General features: G+C 31.6%; 3 protein-coding genes across 3 annotated transcripts; 2 read left to right on the forward strand and 1 right to left on the reverse strand.

Annotated features, from left to right (window-relative positions):
* Positions 1-15,904: 15,904 nt before the first annotated feature.
* K444DRAFT_592534 (DUF1620-domain-containing protein) lies at positions 15,905-19,035 on the forward strand. Its single transcript, XM_024878244.1, has 2 exons — positions 15,905-18,813; positions 18,866-19,035. The coding sequence occupies exons 1-2, from the start codon at positions 15,940-15,942 to the stop codon at positions 18,905-18,907; spliced, it is 2,916 nt and encodes a 971-aa protein (XP_024734643.1). The 5' UTR covers positions 15,905-15,939; the 3' UTR covers positions 18,908-19,035.
* Positions 18,968-20,169, forward strand: K444DRAFT_23585 (Aminomethyltransferase). The gene is made up of 3 exons (XM_024871275.1): positions 18,968-19,691; positions 19,836-20,005; positions 20,059-20,169. The coding sequence occupies exons 1-3, from the start codon at positions 19,286-19,288 to the stop codon at positions 20,128-20,130; spliced, it is 648 nt and encodes a 215-aa protein (XP_024734644.1). The 5' UTR covers positions 18,968-19,285; the 3' UTR covers positions 20,131-20,169.
* A 39-nt stretch (positions 20,170-20,208) lies between these two features.
* K444DRAFT_664892 (ubiquitin-protein ligase-like protein molybdopterin-converting factor) lies at positions 20,209-22,124 on the reverse strand (the record flags this gene model as incomplete). Its single annotated transcript, XM_024887019.1, has 3 exons — positions 20,209-21,437; positions 21,498-21,593; positions 21,647-22,124. The coding sequence occupies 3 exons, from the start codon at positions 22,122-22,124 to the stop codon at positions 20,209-20,211; spliced, it is 1,803 nt and encodes a 600-aa protein (XP_024734645.1).
* Between the last annotated feature and the right edge of the window lie 108 nt (positions 22,125-22,232).

Genomic DNA, 22,232 nt, shown 5'->3' on the forward strand with positions numbered 1-22,232 from the left:
TATAATAGATCTAAAAGCTTAGTATAAATAACTTTATTAACTAAATCGGGAATTAAGAAAATAGCTTCTTTCCTAAGAAATAAGAATAGATATATATATAAGAAGCCATATTTCTGGTATTTAATAGTATATATATAGCTTATATATAGTTCGAAAAAGTAATTCTTTAGGTCTATAAATAGTTCTTTTACCTTTAATATAAAGATCTAATAAAGGAAATCCGGATAATTAATAACTTATTATTTATTTAAGAAATAATCTATAATTTTAGGCTAGTATAAGTTAGCTATAAAGGTAATAAAGAAGCTTAGTTTACTAAAGTATTATATAATAGCTATTAAGTTTTAAAAAAGCTATTATATAAAGTAATTACTATCTATAAAGCTTAATAGAAGAATAAAATAATAGCTAATATTACTTATATAAATATCCTTATAAATTAGAATATTTATAAGTCCTATATATATATTTATATAAATATTCTACTAGTATAAATAAAGCTAGTTAAGTAAGATAGTCTTATAGATAATATATATATTAATAATATATTACTAAAAGAGATAACTAGTATAAAAGAATAAGGAAAAAGCCGAAAAAATATAGAAGTAATACTAGTAAAAAACCTGCTATTTTAGCTATATTTACTAATAGATCCTATTATAGTCCTATAACTATAAACCGTAATACTAGCCCGGGTTACTATATAGGAAAAATAAGATATAGTAAAATAATATATATATATTATATATATAATATTAATTATATATATTTATAGATATTTATAGTCTGCCTTATAAATTATAAATACTAGATTATAGTAGCTTATATTTATATACTTATCCGGAATAAGGGCTATAACCTTATTATTTATTAGAAAATTCTTATAATAATAATTAGTATCTAATTTAAGAATTAAGTATATTTATAGGTTAAATAAGATCCAGAAATTGGTTTACTAGCTTATAAGATATTTATAAGCTATCTTATAGATTATAATAAACGGATTATAATTTATAAGTATATCTATAAGCTATAAAAGAACTATATAATCTAAGTAAGGAAAGTTAATAGCCTATATATTAGTTATAAAAAGTAGATTATAAAAGAAAAGTTATATAAAGAAGAGTTTAGTATATAAAGCAGGCTATAGTAGACCTTGGAAATAGAAGAGCTTATTATAGATCTAAAAGTACTAGATCCTATAGGAGAAGTTAATTCGGGTATTCTTTTTATAGCTAATTAATATAAAGGTAAAAGTATAATTATATATCCGGATATTTATCTAAAAAGTCTAATAAAGCGGATTATTACCTATAAAGAGGTAAGAGAAATATAAAGAAGGCTTATGAATTAGAGGAAGTATTATATTATTCTTTTTATAATAGGCCTTAAAGCAATTATCTATATAGCCAAAATAAAGGGCTCTATAAGCTATATAATAATCTATAAGCAAACTAGTTATATATATAGGAGCTAGCCAGAAGTAAGAAAGAAAGGCAGGAGGCCATATAATAAATAGGTTAATAGAAGGGTTTTTTATAATATAAACTAGGGCTATAACGGACGGTTAATGGATCTATTACTAGTACTATAGGGCTGGCTTATTTATAGAGACGTTTATAATTAACTATTATTATTACCGGGAAATAAAGAGAATATTCGGATCAAATTCTTATAAGGCAGGGTATTATTAGATATAATTAGTAGCTAACCGGGCCTATTAACTAGTTAGTTAAGCTAGGAAAAGGGGGAAAATACAGACTTAATAGTAATTATAGCTCTTATATACTTTAATTCATTCTATAATAAAGTTAGAAATAAGCCAATTTTACTTATAGGTAATATAAAAGCAGGGAGGGTCTATAATATAAATAAAAGAGAGAGTAATAAAGAGAAGAAAAAGAGAAGAATAAAATAAAACCAGGTTTTTTTTTAGTATTTCTTATATAACCTGTATTTTTAGGAAGCCCCAAAAGCTAGCTAAAACCTTAAGAATTTCCTTTCTCTTTTTCCGAGCTTTAAAAAATTATAATAAAAGCCCCTTATATTCCAGAACTACTAAAATAAAAAGAAAGGTACTTGAGCTTCTTTTTTTTTATCCTAAGCTAAGCCCTAAGGATTTGGATATAATTATATTCCGATATATAATTCCCTAAAAGAGAAAGATTCTAGTATTTCTTATATAACTTATATTTTTCAGGAAGCCCCGGAAGCCAACTACTTAAAAATAGTCCAAATATATAATAATATAAAGAAATAATAAGTTTAGGGCCGCTTTACTAAAATTATTACTAGCGGCCCTATATAAGCTCTGGGACTAGTAATAATTTTGCTCTAAACTTGTCCTAAATAAGATTGGAATATAATAAAGGCTAGTATAAACTCTTTATAGACTCTTTATAAATAATATAAGAAGAAAAATAGCCTATAAATAAATTAAAAGCTAAATAAGACCTTATAATATTTCTGGATATACTATATTACTTATATGATTTATATTAGGAAATAAAAGAATATAAAGCCCTACTTATAAGATTACTTATAAGGCCGCTATATAGAACTAGCTATAAGAAAAGACCGGTAATTATAAATCTACTTCTATTACTTTAAATAACTAGCCTTATAACTTATTAATAGTTATTATAAAAAATAAAACAAATAGAAACTACTTATAGGAAAATATAAAAGATAGTTACTAATATATAAACTAGAGCTTAATCTATAGAATCGTCTGTAACTAGCTATTAAAGTTACTACCTAGTAGCTATATTCGAATTAAGAATTTCCTAAAGCTATATATTAATATTTATAACCTATTATAAAGCCCTTTTTATAGATAAAGATTTCGTAAAAGTATTATAGGTATACTAATCTTGAGTTATAGTTTAGAGAGAAATAGACCTAGTAAATAGATATTTTATAAAACTTCTAGAAATAATTCTATAATTTCAGGATCTGCCTTATTTATATTAGCCGAATTTACTATAAAATATATCTATTTCTGGCCAGAAAATATATCCAGAATTATTTAATTAAGCTTATAGACTATATTATTTGGGATTAATAGGATTACTCGTTTACTAAAGGCCCGGTAATTATATAGGGCCTATAAAAATCGCTTTCGGGAATAGATATAATTAATTAGATCTATAACTAACTAGGTATATAAAATAAAAGGCAGGAGTATAATCTGCCTATTTAAGAATGAATTATATAATAGACTACTAATCTAGTTTATAAAATCCTATTTAGATAAGTTATTACAGACCTATATATTAATCTATAATAATAACTAATAGAGCTATAGCCAGATCTATATCTGCTATAAGCAGGCCTATATTATATTAGCCTATAAACTATATAAAACTACTAGTAAGATCTAGATAAAGTTCTTCCCGAAAATTATAGATACTTTTCTAAAAAGAATATTATCTATAACTAATTATAAATCGACTATTAGCTAGTATATTACCTCAAAGTAGTACTTGTACTATATAGGTATCTTATTCTAGATAATTAGGTCTATAGAATATAAGAGAGCCCCGAGCCGGCTTGTTTTAGTAATTATACTTATAGATAACTTATTAAGCTTAAATAGGATCCGGAACTAGAAATAAGATATATATCTATTCGGAAAAAAAAAGAGCTATAATATCTATTAATACTATATATAGGACTACTTTATTTTGGCTATAATAATAGTAGTAGAGAGTCTTATAAAAAAACGTTTTATTAGTATTACTAGGGCCTTATAAGTAGAAGTGGGCCATTTATAAATTATCTATAATTACTACTATAATTATCTAAAAGCAAGAGTACTAGTCTATATTTAGCTAGGCTTATATTATAATTACTAGTAATATTTTATAAATATAATTAATCTATAGATTAGCTATATAATAGCTTATAGTCTAGTTAAAAGTATTCTCAGATAGGGCAATATTTATAAGCATCTACTAGAAATCTATAAAGTTAAGACCAAATAAAAAGAGGCTATAATTATAGTAAGGATTAACTAAAAATAATAAGAAGTTAATTAATAGATTGCAGGTAAGCTTATAGGCCAAGTTATTATAGAAATACTTTTTATACCGGTCCTAGACTACTTATATATTTGTAACTAGTTACTAACGGATACCTATAAGAAAGAATATCTATAAACTATAGCCGGTTATTAACCGGATTACCTTATTAAAATACTAGAACTATTTCCGATTATTCTCTATTAAGTTATAGGTAATATAGGCAGTATAGTATATAGGATAACGGATACCCTTAACTAAATAGAGCTTATTAAAGGACTACGAACCGTATATAACTATTAGTAAGAGCTATAAATAGAACCGCTTGCCCGAAACTGGGCTATAATAGTAAATATAGCTAATACTATATTCTTGCTTATAGTACTTCTATATCCGGATCTTAGTAACCTATATAAAGTACTATAGGAACTTATAGTAGAGGTACTAGCGGCTATCCTTATATATTATATTATATTTAAAGAAAGCTATTAAGGTTAAATAGGTATTTATAGCCCGGTCTATAACTTATTCGGGTAAGAGGTCGGCTATAAAACAGACAATATATTATCCAGAGAGGTAGATTATAAGATATTAAACTAGGGAAAACTCCTAATATATTAGGTACTTAAATAGATACTAGAAAGCCTTTATAGGGCCTATATATTAAGCCTGGAAATACTAGGTAATCTTATTATTTATTCCCGAAATAGCTATAGTTATATAATCTATTTCTTTATAAATATACTTATAGATATACTTAATTACTTATATAAATATATAAACCTTAATATTAATATATAAATAGAACTTCTAGAGAAGATATAAATTATATAAAATAATCTAGTAATTATTACAGATAACTTCCTAGTCTAGAAAGCCTGGTTTATAGACTATAAATATATAGCTATTATTCCGGTACTAGTATTCGGAATACTTATTTTTATAGATAATTATTATAGCTATAAATGCCTTAGGAAACCTCTTCTAGTATATAAGCGGGATTATAGGTATATTATAGATTATATATAGGGCTTTCGGATTATTATTAAGGCCATATAGCCTATAAGATATCTGGCTAGTAACTATAGCCATAAGTTTATTTATAGAATCCTATAACGGGTCTAGGAGCTTAGTATAAACTATCTTATTAACTAAATTAAGAATTAAGAAAACGGTATCTCTTCTAAGAAATAAAAATAAATATATATATAGGAGGCTATATTTCTGGTACTTAATTATATAAATATAGTTCATATACTATCCGAAAATATAGTTCTTAAGGTCTATAAAAAGCTCTCTTATTTTTAGAATAAAGACCCGGTAAAAGAGATTCGGATAATTAATTATTTACTGCCTATTTAAGAGGTAATCTGTAATTTTAGGCTAGTATAGGTTAGCTATAAAAGTAATAAAGAAACTTAGCTTACTAAAGTATTATATAATAGTTATTAAGTCTTAAAAGAACTACTATATAAAGCAATTATTATTTATAAAGCTAGATAGGAAAATAAAATAATAGCTAATATTATTTATATAGATATTCTTATAGATTAGAATATTCGTAAGTCCTATATAGATATCTATACGGATATTTTACTAGTATAAGTAAAGCTAGTTAAATAAGGTAGTTTTATAAGTAATATATATATTAATAATATATTACTAGAAAAAGTAGCTAGTATAAAAGAATAGGGAAAAGGCTAGACAGATATAGAAATAGTACTAGTAAAAGGCCTACTACTCGAGTTATATCTACTAGTAGGTCCCGGTATAGTCCTATAACTATAACTTATAATACTAGCCCGGGTTATTATATAGGAAAAATAAGATATAATAAAATAATATATATATTATATATATAATATTAATTATATATATCTATAAATACTTATAGCCTGCCTTATAAACTATTAGTACCAGATTATAGTAGCTTGTATCTATATATTTATCCGGAATAAGAATAATAACCTTATTATTTATAAAAAGATTTTTATAATAATAATCTATATTTAATTCGAGAACTAAATATATTTATAGGTTAAATAAGATCCGGAAATTGGTTTACTAGTTTATAAGATACTTATAAGCTATTTTATAGACTATAATAAACGGGTTATAATCCGTAAGTATATTTATAAGCTATAAAAGAACTATATAATCTAAGTAAGAGAAATTAGTAGCCTATATATTAGTTATAAAAAGTAGATTATAAAAGAAAAGCTATATAAAAAAGGGTTTAGTATATATAATAGGCTAGAGCAGGCCCTAAAAATAGAAGAGCTTATTATAGATCTAAAAGTATTAGATCCTATAAAAGAAATTAATCCGGGTATTCTTTTTATAGCTAATTAATATAAAGGCAAAAATATAGTTATATATTCGGATATTTATCCGGAAGGCCTAATAGAATAAGTTATTACCTATAAAAAGATAAGAGAGATATAAAAGAGGCTTATAGATTAGAGGAAGTATTATATTACTCTTTTTATAATAGGCCTTAAAATAATTATCTATATAGCTAAAATAAGCTATATAGTAACCTATAAACAGACTGGTTATATATACGGGAGCTGGCCGGAAGTAAGAGAGAAAGGCAAGAAGCCATATAATAGGTAAGTTAGTAAGAGGATCCTCTATAATATAAACGGGGGCTATAACGGACAGTTAACGGATCTATTACTAGTACTATAGGACTGGCTCATTTATAGAAATATCCGTAATTAGCTATTATTATTACCGGGAGAAAGAGAGGATATTTGGATTAAGTTCTTATAAGATAGGATACTACTAGCTATAATTAGTAATATTTTGGGCCTATTAACTAGTTAATTAAGCCAGAAAAAGGAGAGAATACAAACTTAATAATAATAGTAAGTTTTATATAGCTTAGCCTATTCTATAATAAAGTCAGAAGCAGGCCGGTTTTACTTATAGGAAGTATAAAAGCAGAAAGAATCTATAGTAATAAAAAGAAAAAGAAAAGGAAAATAATATAAGGTTAGGATTTTTTTTTTGTATTTTATATAGAACTCCTAACTCAAGATTTTCTCCTTAAGCTTTAAAAAATTATAAAAAAAGCCCTTTATATTCCAGAACTACTAAAATAAAAAGAAAGGTACTTAAGTATCTCCTCTATAATCCCAAGCTTAGTTCTAAGGATTTGGATAAAATTACATTTTAATATATAATTTCCTAGAAAGAGAAGATTCTAGTATTCCTTATATAATCCGTTTTTTTTATAGAGCCCTATAAGCTAACTACTTAGGGTAGCCTAAATATAAGATAATATAGAGAAAACAAGTTTAGAGCCGCTTTACTAAAATTATTACTAGTAGCCCTATATAAGCTCCGGGGCTAATAATAATTTTGCCCTAAACTCGTCCCGAGTAGCTTTAAATAATATCTTTTTAGTAATAAACTTATTATAAACTTTTAATAAATTATATAAGAAAGAAAATAGGTTATAAATATATAAAATTATTTAAAAATAAGCTAAAACTATTCTCTTAATTTATATTTTAATAACTAAGATTTAAAATTAATATATATATATAATTATTATTAAATTTTAATAATATAAGTATTTTAAATAAGTTTTAAAAAATTAATTTAATATATATAAATTCTTTTATTAATAAGTATTTTATAAAAAAAGATTTTAATAAATATAATTTATTAATATTAAATAATATTTTTCTTTAATATAAAATATTTAAAGATATATTATTTAATTTATAAATTATTTAAATAAGAATTTTTATATTTTTATATTTTTATATTTTTATAAATTAATATAATTAATTTTATAAATTCTTAAACTTTAAATTTAATATAAGTTCTTTAAATTAATAAAATTATTAATTATATATTTTAATTATTTATATATATAAAAACTTATATTTATAAACTTTTATTTCTAATATAAACTATATAAAAAAAATTAATTAAAATTTATAAAAAGCTTTTTTAGCTTTTTCTTTTCTTTTAATTTATATTTTAATTAAATATATAATATTAATATAATTCTTTTAAATATTAAATTTAATAATATAAGTTCTTTAAATAAAAATAAATAAGTTTAAAAAACTAAAAAACTAATTTAAATATATATAAATAATAAAATAATAAGAGTTTATTAAGCTTTATATAATATTTTTACTTATTTTTAATTAGGAATTTTTTAATAAAAGCTATTTATTAATATTAAATAATATTTTCTTTATTTCTTTTTAAATATAAAAGTATATTTTAATAAATCTTTTAATATTTTAAGTTATTTATAAGTTTCTAAAATAAATTATTATAAAAAATTAATAATATTATTTAATATAAGTTTATTTTAAAAGAGGTCTTTAAATATAAAATAAAAATTTTATATATAAAGAATTTTAATTAATATTTATTTATATAAAAGATTTTTTAAAAATATTTAAAAATATATTTCTTATATTTCTTATATTTCTTATACTTCTTATATTTCTTATATTTCTTATATAATATATTATTTAATTAATTTATAATAAACTTTTTTTAATTAATTTAATAGAATAAATTCTTAAATATTAAACTTAATATAATTTCTTTAAAATATTAAAATTATTAATTATATAAATATTAATTATATATTTTAATTATTTATATCTATATATAAGAACTTATATTTATAAATTTTTATTTAATATATTAAACTTATTTTATTTTTATAAAGCTTCTTTAGCTTTTTTTTTCTCTTATATTCTTTTTATATAAAATATTCTCTTAATTTATATTTTAATTAAATATATATATTAATATAATTCTTTTAAATTTTAAGTTTAATTAAATTTATATATTATTAAAACATTTAATATAATAAAAATTATAATAAATCTAAATCTAAAATATTATTTTAAATTAAATACTTATTTTATATTATTATAAAATATTAAAAAAATACTTATATATTAAAAACTCTTATAAAATTAAATATTTTTTATAATTATAATTATATATAATATTAAATTATATAAAAGAATATTAAAACTCTTAATAATAATATAAGTTTAATAAAATTAATTTTTATAATATAAGTATTTTAAATAAAAACTAAAGAATATTAATTTAAAATTTTAATCTAAATATATATAAATTATTTAAAAAATAAAATAAATATTTATTAAGCTTTATATAAGATTTAAATTATATTTATATAATATTTTTCTTTAATTTCTTTTAAATATAAAAATATATTTTAATAAATCTTTTAATATTTTTTTTAAAAAAATAAAAGCTATTATATTATATAATAAGATTATTTAATATTTTAAGTTATTTATAAGTTTTGAAATTAAATTATTATTAAAAGTTAATATAAGTTTTCTCTAATATAAAATATTTAAAAAAAAATTTTAAATATAAAATAAAAATTTTATATATAAAGAATTTTAATTAAAAGAGCTTTTTAAAAACTTTATATTATTAGATATATTTAAAATCTTCTCTAAATTAAAATACTTAAAGATATATTTCTTAATTTAAAAGTTATTTTAATATTTTTATAAATTAATAAAATTTAATTTAATTTACTTTTAATAAAATAATTTTAATTATATATTTTAATTATTTAATATATTAAATTTAGTTTATTTTTATTTTTTATTTTTTATTTCTAATATAAATTATATATAAAAATTCTTTTTTAAGCCTTATTTATATTTATAAAGCTTTTTATTTTTTTAATAAATTATTATAGCTCTTATTTATATATATAAAATACTTTTTTTCTTTTTATAAATTCTTATAGTTTTATTTATATATATAAAGATTTTTTAATTTTTTATAAGCTTTTTAAGTTTTATTTATATTTATAAAATTATTTTATAAATTATTATAGCCTTTTTTTATAGGCTCTTTTAAGCCTTATTTATTTTTATAAGTTTCTTATTAATTATACTTTTATTTATAATTTCTTTATAACTTTTACTTATATTTATAAAGCTTTTCTTTTTCTTATTTATAATTTCTTCTAAATTATCTTATAAGCTTATAAAGCTCCCTCTTTTCTTATATAAACCCTTATAGCCTTATTCTTATTTATAAAGCTCTCTCTTATACCCGTAGAACTTCCCTTAAGCTTACTAGGTATTAGAATAGTAATATACGGTATACGAGAGTTTTAGTATTCCTTATATAACTTGGATTTTAAGGAATCTCGAGAGCTAGATAGAGCCCTGAGAATTCCCCTTATCCCACCTCTCCCGAGTTTTAAAAAATCATAATAAAAGCCCCTTGTATTCCAGAACTACTAAAATAGAGAGAAAGGTACTCGAGCTTCTTCTCTCTAATCCCTAGCTTTGCCCTAAGGATTTGGATGTAATCGTATTCCAATATGCGATTTCCTAGAAGGAGGTAATTCTGGTATTCCTTATATAACTAGTTTTTTTCTAGAAGTCCCGAGAGCTAACTACTTAAGGATAGTCCAAATATATAATAATATAAAGACGAGTTTAGGGCCGCTTTACTAAAATTATTACTAGCGGCCTTATATAAGCTCCGGGGCTAGTAATAATTTTGCCCTAAACTCGTCCCGAATGAGATTAGAATATAATTAAGGCTAGTACGGACTCTTTATAAACTTTTTATAAACGGTATAAGAAGAAAAATAGCCCGTAAGTAAATTAAAAGCTAAGTAAGACCTTATAATATTTCTGGGTATATTATATTACTTATATGATTTATATTAGAGAGTAAAAGAATATAAAGCCCTATTTATAAGGTTACCTATAAGGCTGCTATATAGAACTAGCTATAAGAAAAGACCGGCAATCGTAAATCTATTCCTATTACCTCAAATAACTGGCCTTATAACTTATTAATAGTTATTATAAAGAATAAAGTAAGTAGAAACTACTTATGGGAAAATATAAAAGATAATTACTAATCTATTAATTAGAGCTTAATTCGTAAAATCGTCTATAATTAGCTATTAAAGTTACTATCTAGTAGCCGTATATAAATCGAGAACCTCCCAAAGCTATAAATTAATATCTGTAACCCGTTATAAAGCCCTTTTTATAAACAGAGATTTCGTAAGAGTATTATGGGTATATTAATCTTGAGTTATAGCTTGGAAAGAGGTAGATCCGGTAAATAGATACTTTATAAAATCTCTAGAGATAATTCTATAATTTCAGGATCCACCTCATTTATATTAGCTAAATCTACTATAAAATATATTTATTCCTGGCCAGGAAATATATCCAGGATTATTTAGTTAAGCTTATAGACCGTATTATTTAGGATTAATAGGATTACCTGTCTACTAAAGGCCCGGTAGTTATATAGGGCCTATAAGAGTTATTTTTATAAGTAAATATAATTAATTAGATCCGTAACTAACTAGGTATATAAAATAAAAGATAGGAGTATAATTTACTTATTTAAGAATAGGTTATATAATAGATAACTAATCCAGTCTATAAAATCCTATTTGGACAGGTTATTATAGACCTATATATTAATTCGTAATAATAACTAATAGAGCTATAGCCAGATCTATATTTGCTATAAGTAGGCCCGTATTATATTGGCCTATAAATTATATAGAACTACTAGTAAGATCTAGGCAAAGTTCCTCTCGAGGATTGCAGGTATTTCTTTAAAGAGAATATTGTCTATAACCGACTATAAATTAATTATTAGCTAGTATATTACCTTAAAGTAGTACTTGTATTATATGGGTACCTTATTTCAGATAATTAGGTCTATAGATTATAAAAGAGCCCTAAACCGGCTTGTCTTAATAATTATACTTATAGATAACTTATTGAATTTGAATAGGATCTGGAACTAGGAATAAAATATATATCTATCCGAGAAAAGAAAAGCCGTAATACCCGTTAATACTATATATAGAACTACCTTACCTTAGCTATAGTAATAGTAATAGAGGGTTTTATAAAGAAACGTTTTATTAGTCCTATCCGGGTCTTATAAGTAGAAGTAAATAGTCTATAAATCGTCTATAATTACTATTATAATTATCTAAAAGCAAGAATACTAATTTATATTTAGCTAGACTTATATTATAGTTACTAGTAATATCTTATAGGTATAATTAACCTATAGATTAGCTATATAGTAACTTATAGTCTAGTTAAAGGTATTTTCAGGCAGGGTAATATCCGTAAGTATTTACTAGAGATCTATAAGGCTAAAATCAAGTAAAAAGAGGCTATAATTATAATAAGAATTAACTAAGGATAGTAGGAAATTAATTAACGGGTTATAGGCTAGCTTATAGGCCAAGTTATTATAGAAATACTTCTTATACCGGTCCTAGATTACTTATATATTTGTAATTAGCTACTAGCAAATACCTATAAGAAAGAGTATTTATAAACTATAGCCGGTTATTAATAAAATAGCCTTATTAAAGTACTAGAACTATTTCTAATTATTTTCTATTAAGCTATAGGTAATATAGGTAGTATAGTATATAGGATAATAGATGCCCTTAACTAAGTAAAGCTTATTAAAGAACTGCGGATTACATATAACTATTAGTAAAAGCTATAAATAGAACTGCTTACTCGAAACTAGGCTATAATAATAAATATAACTAATACTATATTTTTGCTTATAATACTTTTATATCCGGATCTTAGTAATCTATATAAAGTACTATAGGAACTCGTAATATAGGTACTAGTATCTGTTCTTATATATTATATTATACTTAAAGAAGACTATTAAGGTTAAATAGGTATTTGCGGCCCAATTTATAATTTGCTCGGGTAAGAGATTAGCTATAAAGCAGACTATATACTATCTAGAGAAGTGAATTATAAGATATTAAACCGGGAGGAACTCCTAATATATTAGATATTTAAATAGGTACTAGAAAGCCTCTATAGGGCCTATATACCGAGCCTGGAAATACTAGGTAATCTTATTATTTGTTCCCGAAATAATAATAGTTATATAGTCTATTTCCTTATAAATATATTTGTAAATATACTTAATTACTTATATAAATATATAAACCTCGATATTAATATATAAGCGGAACTTCTAAAAGAGATATGAATTATATAAAATAACCTAGTAGTTATTACGGATAATTTCCTAGTCTAGAAAGCCTGGTTTATAAACCGTAAATATATAACTATTATTCTGGTACTAGTATTTGGAATACCTATTCTTATAAATAATTATTATAGCTATAAATACTTTAGGAAACCTCTTCTAGTATATAAGTAGGGCTATAGGTATCTTATGAACTATATATAGGGCTTTTGGATTATTATTAAGGCCATATAGCCTATAAGATATCTAGCTAGTAATTATGGCTATAAGTTTACCTATAGAATCCCATAATAGGTCTAGAAGCTTAATATAAATAACCTTATTAACCAAATTAGAAATTAAGAAAATAATATCTCTCTTAAGAAATAAAAGCAGATATATATATAGAAGGCTATACTTCTAATACTCGATTATATAGATATAGCCCGTATATTATCCGAAAAGGTAGTTCTTAAGATCCGTAAGAAGCTCTCTTACTTTTAGGATAAAGATCTAATAAAGGAAATCCGGATAATTAATTACTTATTATTTATTTAAAAAGTAATCTATAATCTCAGGCTAGTATAAATTAGCTATAAAAGTAATAAAGAAGCTTGGCTTACTAAAGTATTATATAATAGCTATTAAGTCTTAAAAGAGCTACTATATAAAGTAATTACTACCTATAAAGCTTAATAAAAGAATAAAGTAATAGCTAATATTACTTATATAAATATTCTTACGGATTAGAGTATCTATAAGTCCTATATAGATATTTATACAAATATTTTACTAGTATAAGCAGAGCTAGTCAAATAAGGTAATCTTATAGGTAATATATATATTAATAATATATTACTAAAAGAGGCAGCTAGTATAAAAGAATAGGGAGAAGGCTAGACGGATATAGAAATAGTACTAGTAAAAGACCTGCTATTTGAGCTATATTTACTAACGGATCCTATTATGGTTCTATAACTATAAACCGTAGTACTAGCCCGGGTTACTATATAGAAAGAGTAAGATATAATAGAATAGTATATATACTATATATATAATATTAACTATATATATTTACAGATACTTATAGCCTGCCTTATAGACCGTAAGTACTAGATTATAGCGGCTTATATTCGTATACTTGTCTGGAATAAGGGCTATAACCTTATTACTTATTAAAAGGTTCTTATAATAATAATTAGTACCTGATTTGAGAATTAAGTATATTTATAGGTTAAATAAGATCCGGAAATTAGTTTACTAGCTTATAAGATACTTATAGGCTATTTTATAGACTATAATAAACGGATTATAATTCATAAGTATATTTATAAGCTATAAAAGAACTATATAATCTAAGTAAGGAAAGTTAGTAGCCTGTATATTAGTTATAAAAAGCGGATTATAAAAGAAAAGCTATATAAAAGAGGATTTGGTATATAAAGCGGATTATAGTAGGCCTTAGAAATAAAAGAGCTTGCTATAGATCTAAAAGTACTAGATCCTATAGGAGAAGTCGATTCATATATTCTTCTTATACTTAACTAATATAAAGGCAAAAATATAATTATATATCCGGATATTTATTCAGAAGGCCTAATAAAGCGGATTATTACCTATAAAGAGGTAAGAGAGGTATAGAGGAGACTTATAGATTAGAGGAAGTATTATATTACTCTTTTTATAATAGGCCTTAAAGTAATTATCTATATGGCCAAAATAGAGGGCTTTGCAAGCTATATAGTAACCCGTAAGCAGACTAGTTATATGTATAGGAGCTGGCCGGAAGCGGGAAAGAAAGGCAGGAGGCCGTATAGTAGGTGGGTTGGCAGGAGGATTCTCTATGGTATAAACTGGGGCTGTAATAGACGGTTAACGGATTCATTACTAGTGCTACGGGGCTGGCTCGTCCGCAGAGACGTCCGTAACCGACCGTTATTATTGCCGGGAGGTAGGGAGGGTATTTGGATTAAGTTCTTATAAGGCAGGATACTAATTGGTAGTTCGGGTATATCGCCGCTCCTAGAAACTGGTTAAAGGGATCAAGGATAAAGAAGAGGAATACGGACCGTATAGGCCATATAGATCTTATGGATAGCGCCTGTAGGCCTGCGAGGAAAGGCTAAAAGTGGCAAGTGTCTAGTATATAATGAGCAGGTCTTGGAATTATCCATTATTAAAAGGAAGTAAAAGAGAAAGTAATAAAGAGAAGAAGGAGAGGAGAGTAATGTAAGGCCAGGTTTCTTTTTAGTATACTTAGAGCTAGCGAGAGCCTTAAGAAATCTCCCCTAAGCTTTAAAAAATCGTAATAAAAGCCCCTCGTATTCTAGAACCACTCAAATATAGAGAAAGATACTTGAGCTTCTTCTCTCTAATCCCTAGCTGAGTACTAAGGATTTGGACGCAATCGCGTTCTGATGTGCGATTCCCTAGAACGGGGAGACTTTGGTGTTCGTCACGTGAAAGTTTTTTTCAAGGAGCCCCGAGAGCCAACCGCTTAGGGTGGTCCGAACGTAGGACAATATAGAAGAGGAAGTGAAAATATAGAGAAGATTCTGTAGCATTTAATTGGAGTTCATGTTCTGGCTACCTTGAAACCCCTATTTCCAGCCTCTCCAAGCTAATAAACATCAATTATATGTACTTTCAAGTATTGATTGAAGGCTAGTTAACTGCCGATGAGCTATGATTTGTTGAATTACGACCACAGGCACAATCAAAAGACCCCTGTTCAACAATCTTTGAAGGTCAATCACGTGATAAAACCACCACTGACGCAATTCGTCTCGGCCACCGTAGAACCGCAACATCTCCAGAAGAGAAAGCTCATCGATCCCATTGATAGAGGTCTTCAACCTCGCACACATCCACAATGCGGCTCCCACTCAATCTTCTCGCGCTTACCCTCTCAATCCTACCTTCCACCCTCGCTGTCTTCGCCGACGAGGCCTACAGCATCGACTACCAACACGAACTCCTCGGCCTCCCACAACCACACACAACATTTTTCCATCGACCGCGAAGCGATGAGAAGGCCACTCTTTTATACACTTTAAGTGACTTAGGCGTCCTAGGCGCTGTACACCCAGGCACTGGAAAGGTTGTTTGGAGGCAGATTCTTGATGGTGAAGGATATCTAAGAGCTGTGGAGGGAGAAGGGACACTGGTCTCAGGGACGGGAAAGAGTGTGCAAGCATGGGATGCGATGAGTGGGCGGGGAAAATGGGGGAATTATTTCACGGGACAGGTGAAGGATATCGAAGTCATGGAGACTGCGGCCGTTGGAGAGGGCGAAAAAGATATACTGGCGCTATTTGAAGAGGATAGGAAGGCGGTTCTGAGGAGGCTGAAGGGTGCGAATGGGGATGTAAAATGGGAGTATCGGGGCTCGACTGAGGATTTACCTCTCCAGGTTAGCACGAATGTGAAGGATGTCTTTGTAGTCTCGCTGCATGGCGCGAGAGGAGGGTACAATCTTAAAGTCTCGATCCTGGATCCGGTTACTGGGAAGAAGGTCAACGAGTATACGCTTACGGCAAAGGGGGATGTGCACGCTCCGGAGGATGTTCTCCTTGTTGGTGCTAACTCTGCGGCGCCGATTATCGCTTGGACAGACAAGACGATGAAGAACCTGAAGGTCAATATTCTGGGCAAATCCGGGAGCTTACAAAGCCTACCGTTGAAGGAGTCAGATGGGGAGATTGTGAAGGTCACCATTCATGCGCCGGAATTGGTACAATCGATGCCGCATTTCTTGGTTCATAGCCAGTCAGCGCTTTCCAACCGAGCAGACGTATATCACATCGACCTCGCAACCGGAAATATCAACAAAGAGTACGAGCTACCAAAGCTGCCTGGGAAAGGAGCAGTTTCAACCAGTTCTCAAGATGCCAATGTGTATTTCACGCGAACTACACAAGACGAAGTCATTATTGTCTCCTCTGCTTCCCATGGAATCCTTGGACGATGGCCCATCATGGTTGGCAAACATCACGGTTCTTTTGTTCATGGAGTTGCAGAAGTCGTTCAAAGAAGCACTGATAGTTATGCCGTCAGATCTGCTATCCTCATGAGCGAGGAAGATTGGGTCATGGTCCGCAATGGAGCCGAAGCTTGGACTCGTGTCGAAGGTCTTTCCGGAGCTGTTGCTGCTGAGTGGGCCGAGATCCCTGAGTCTGAAAGTCTGGCTAAGACGCTCGAGGCCGAAGCTCATAGCAACCCTCTATCCGCGTATATCCATCGTTGCAAGCGTCACATCAACGACTTGCACAATTTGCCTGGCTACCTGCAAGAACTTCCTTTCCGGATTATCAGCAGCATCCTTTCCACTGATGTTACTTCTCACAAACCTGATGTCTTGGTACGAGACAATTTCGGCTTTCACAAGCTGGCCATTGTAGCTACGCAACGTGGCCGGGTCTACGGTCTTGATTCAGGCAACCAAGGCGTTGTTGTCTGGTCTTTGAAGGCCTTCGACATCTCTGCTGGTAAGAAATGGGATGTGAAAGGAATTTGGGTTGATTCGTCGAATGGCATTGCAACAATCAGAGGAGCAGATGGAGAGTATATCTTGGTGCAAACTCTCACTGGGAAAGCTGATGAAAAGATGGACCCCGGCCACTGGCCCCCGGTCCAGAGTGCTGCTGTCGTTGACAGCCCTGCAGGTCCATGGATCCTTCCAATCGGTCTGGATGGCAACCCTGGCGACATCCCGGCAAAATGGACTCCTAAGGAGTACTTAGTTGTTCAAGGAAAGGGCGGCGAAGTGAAGGGACTGAAGTTTGACATCCAAGGTCCTCTTGCCGTTCCGATCACTGCATGGACTTTCCAACCTCCCGTTGGACAAAAAATCGTCAAAGTCATGTCGAGACCAGCACACGACCCTGTTGCTTCCATCGGACGCGTTCTTCCTAACCGCACTGTTATGTACAAGTACCTGAACCCTAACCTTGTTCTTGTCACAGCTGTTTCCGAAGCGGCTGCTATTGCGACCTTCTACCTACTGGACTCCGTCTCTGGGGACATGCTTCACTCGACGACTCACAGAGGAGTCGATACCACTCAACCAATCACCTCGGCTATAAGTGAGAATTGGTTCGTCTACTCTCTGTGGAGCGATATATTGCCTACAACCAGTGGCCTCCCAGCATCCAAAGGCTATCAACTTGTTGTCACGGAACTTTACGAATCCGATGTCCCCAACGACCGGGGACCACTGGGAGCAAGCTCGAACTCCTCGAGTCTCGAGCCATCTGACGTCGCCAATGCCGAACCAGCTTTGCCTCACGTTATCTCCCAGACTTTCCTCATTCCCGAATCAATCAGCCATATGTCCGTCACTCAAACACGCCAAGGCATCACGGTTCGCCAACTCCTTTGCACTCTTACATCTTCGAACTCAATCGTTGGCATACCACGAACCATTTTGAATCCAAGCAGACCAGTAGGACGTGATCCCACTCCAGCTGAGGCAGAGGAAGGACTCTTCCGCTACCAGCCAGTCATTGAATTTGACCCTAAGATGATCCTCACGCACAGGCGCGAGGTGATTGGCGTGAGGGATGTCATTACCACACCAGCTCTTTTGGAAAGTACAAGCTTGGTGTTTGCCTATGGTATTGATGTTTTTGGGACAAGGGTTGCACCCAGTGCGGCGTTCGATATCCTCGGGAAGAGTTTCAATAAAATGAGTTTGGTTGCTACGGTTACTGCATTGGGTATTGGCGTTGCGGTATTGGCGCCTATGGTAAGTGCTGAACCTTCCTTGTATTAAGTATCAATTGCTAATAATCGGATAGGTAAGGAAGAAACAGATTAATGGGAGGATGATGACTGCATAGATTTTTTATTGTATGAATAAATAAGATGAACAAAGTATTTACAGTTCAGAAGAATCTTGGTTCTGATTTCGTGACGAAATTGGGTCCTGTTTTCTAATAGTAAGGTTTGCAACAATCGCCGAACTGGGATCCTCGAAATCTCAAAGTCTTTGTTTGAGCCGCGCTCTTGACATCCTTACTCACAACCATTGCTCTCGATATTCGGAGCTCATTGCCCCTTTTTCTTATCAGCTTATCGATCTGTCTCTCACACGATCCAACCCTAATACCCCTCACCTCTACACAACAAACCAGAATCATATTCTTTCTAACAACCGTCTTTCCATTCCAACGTACACTCATCTCTCACCCATCTCCAACTCATCTCAAGCCCTCAAAATGTCTTCCCAACTAACAGCCATCCCCGCCCGCCACGGCATCGCAACACCCCTCCGAGCCGGCCAAACGATAAAAATCATCAACACGTACGGAACACAGGTAGTCGACACCTGGGCTTTCACTTTATCCTCTTTCCCACCATCCTCATCCACCCCTCCCTCTGAAATCGCCACACAAATGTCCATGCAACACACGCGCGCGTCTCTGAACCGTATCATTCCAAAAGTGGGGGATGGACTTTATGATAATAAGAGGAGGAAGTTGTTGGAAATAGTGGAGGATACGACGGAGGGGGTGCATGATACGCTGATTGCTGCTTGTGACGATGCGAGGTACAGGGAGCTTGGGGGTGGGGAGGGGCATAGGAATTGTGCAGATAATTTGGTTGAGGGGTTGGGTGCTTTGGGTTGGTTCTCTCCTCTCTTTTCTTTACTTCACTTGTTGTTGCTTGTTTGATATTTCTGGGGATTGATTTTCGTTTGATGGGGCTCTTGAGAGGAGGAACAAGCGGGAGGGATGGTAGGAAATTATGGGAGCTGACAGGAAACAGGTATCAAAGCTCCGCAATTCACGCCTTCGCCTCTTAATCTGTTCATGAATATCCCGGTTCATGATGACCATACTACTCTTTCATTCGAGGCACCTACTAGTAAAGAGGGGGAGTATATTTGTTTGAAGGCTGAGATGGACTTGATGATTGCATTTAGTGCTTGTCCACAGGTGAGCTCCTATTGCAAGTGTGTGAGGAGCTGAGATGACTGACTTTTGGATAGGATATTCTGAAGATTAATTTTGGGAAGCCCGTTGATGCTCATTTTCAAATTCTGTTAGGGGCGAATGAGTAGGTGTATACGAGAAGTGTTTACCAGACACATTTCACACAATCAAGCGTGTTGTTGACGGGGAGGGGAGAGAAAAAGTGATCATCTATATTTCTCATACCCAATCTCCTCCTCTATCCTCGCTTCCGTGTACTCCACAATCTCCCTATCATACAACTCCTCCGGCGTCTTACTCCCCTTCAACACTTCCCTCTCATGCACCACCGCCTCCTCCTTAGTCATACACACCAAATCACTCAGCCTCACCTTACTACTCTTCTGCCCCTCCACCCCAAGCTCAATAGTACTCCCCTCGGGTTTCCGCCACCTCACCAACGCCAACCTCGTGCTCACCCGACTAACTACACTCTTCCCTCTAAATACCTCCTCAACCACATACCCCACATCACTCGCACTAACCCCCAACTTTAATCCCTGCGCATCCTCACCCTCCGTCGTAGCCCTAGCTAATTTCTCCTCCGAGCCCTGTAACTGCGCAAGAATCCCATCATACATCTTCTCCCGCCCCTTCGCAGGCACATACTCATTCGGATACCCCGTGATCTGCAAAATAACATGGTTCGCGACGGCGTATCCGAACACGGCTGGCATGGTGCCGAGAACAGGTAAGATCCTGACTCGGAAATCGGGTAAGACGCCAAGATCTCCTACCGAGCCTTTGGCAAACTCTTCTTCGGGTAGTGGGAGTAGTTGGGCTTTTCCTGGTCCTGGTTTCTCGGTGGAGTAGACGACTGGAATTCCGGAGGAGATTCCCAAAGCCCGAAGACGCCTGCGAGTTGAGCGGGAGAGAGGGTCTTCAGTGCTGGCGGAGATGTCGCCGATGAAGATGCGTGTTGGGTCTGATTTGCAGCCCGCGCCCATAGAAGAGATGACGGGGAGATTAGCCTTATGGCAGTATTCTAGCAGGGCGACTTTACTGTCAATGTTATCTATGGCGTCAACTATGAAATCTGGTTTCCGGCTGTCCCAGGGAGCAAGCAGAGTATCGGCGGCTGCTGGGCTGAAGAGCTCGTTTTTGAGATCGAAATGTACCCACGGTGTGATTTGCTGTAACCTTTTCTTTAAGCAGGATACTTTCGGTGTTCCGACGTCCGCTAGAGTTGCTACTGCGTGTCGGTTGAGGGAGGAGAGTGTAACTTGGTCGAAGTCGATGAGGCGAATGTATGAGACTCCTGAACGGGCCAGAGCTGCTGTACAATGTGATCCCACGCCTCCACAGCCAACAACTATTATGAACGCAGAGCGTAGCTTCTGTAATCCGGCGTCTGTAAGGAAGACCCGATTCCGTGCTAATTGTTCGAGGATGAGTTCTGCAGCCTAGTTAGAGAACCTTTTCATCCGGCACTTGAAAATATGTGTATAAATCCTACCATCATCATAATCCCCCCTCTGCGCCCTCGCAGCAAGCGCCGCACTCCTCTCATCCTCTTTACTCAATCCAGAACTCGGTTTCGCCGCCCCAAAATCTGTAAGCTTCACTTCTCCTATCAGCCATGTATCCTTACGAGCCTGCGCGCACCTCCTCCTCCCCTCTTGCCCTCTTCCTTTCCACCTCTCCCACAGGCCAGGAAGCACCCTCTCCAACCACAGAATAAAAACAAAACAAAACCCACCTTATCACCCCCCGTATCCGGAATCCCACTCTTCAAATCCTTCACCCTCTCCTGGCGCCTGACAGCCTGGTACCCGAATATGGCGCCCGCGACCACGGCGCCACTCACGAGGGCCGTGGCTGCGAATTGGGCTTGGGAGGAGGTCGATACGCGGCCTAGCCAGGAAGACATGGTCTCTTTCTTCTCCTTCTCTTTTCCCTGCTCTCTTTCGACTTCTTCGGGATGGTATGCTTCCGGCCTCGAGCTCCGCGGGTCGAAATGGTGATTGCTAGTGTTGTAGGGGTCTGCGAATTCTTCTTCGTCTTCTGAATGGTAGTAACGATCGTCGTAATTGTAATTGTAATTGTAAAGTCCTGCACGCTGAGGGTTATATCGTCCATCCATCATGAAATAGCTGCATATTGTAGTTTCTGTTCATTGTTGTTCTGTTTGTCGACCCCGTCGGCTTCGGAGCTCGAAGCTGGAAACTCGCTGTCGGGAATTTTTTGAGCT

Source organism: Hyaloscypha bicolor (genome assembly GCF_002865645.1).
Source record: "Hyaloscypha bicolor E unplaced genomic scaffold K444scaffold_113, whole genome shotgun sequence".
Classification (NCBI taxonomy): Eukaryota; Fungi; Ascomycota; class Leotiomycetes; order Helotiales; family Hyaloscyphaceae; genus Hyaloscypha; species Hyaloscypha bicolor.

Excerpts from the sequence above, each read along its gene's own strand:
- K444DRAFT_592534 (XM_024878244.1), top strand. The coding sequence starts at position 15,940 with ATGCGGCTCCCACTCAATCTTCTCGCGCTTACCCTCTCAATCCTACCT. Across the intron at positions 18,814-18,865 it reads TTGCGGTATTGGCGCCTATG|GTAAGGAAGAAACAGATTAA; the intron begins GTAAGTGCTGAA and ends ATAATCGGATAG.
- K444DRAFT_23585 (XM_024871275.1), top strand. The coding sequence starts at position 19,286 with ATGTCTTCCCAACTAACAGCCATCCCCGCCCGCCACGGCATCGCAACA. Across the intron at positions 19,692-19,835 it reads TGAGGGGTTGGGTGCTTTGG|GTATCAAAGCTCCGCAATTC; the intron begins GTTGGTTCTCTC and ends GACAGGAAACAG. Across the intron at positions 20,006-20,058 it reads CATTTAGTGCTTGTCCACAG|GATATTCTGAAGATTAATTT; the intron begins GTGAGCTCCTAT and ends ACTTTTGGATAG.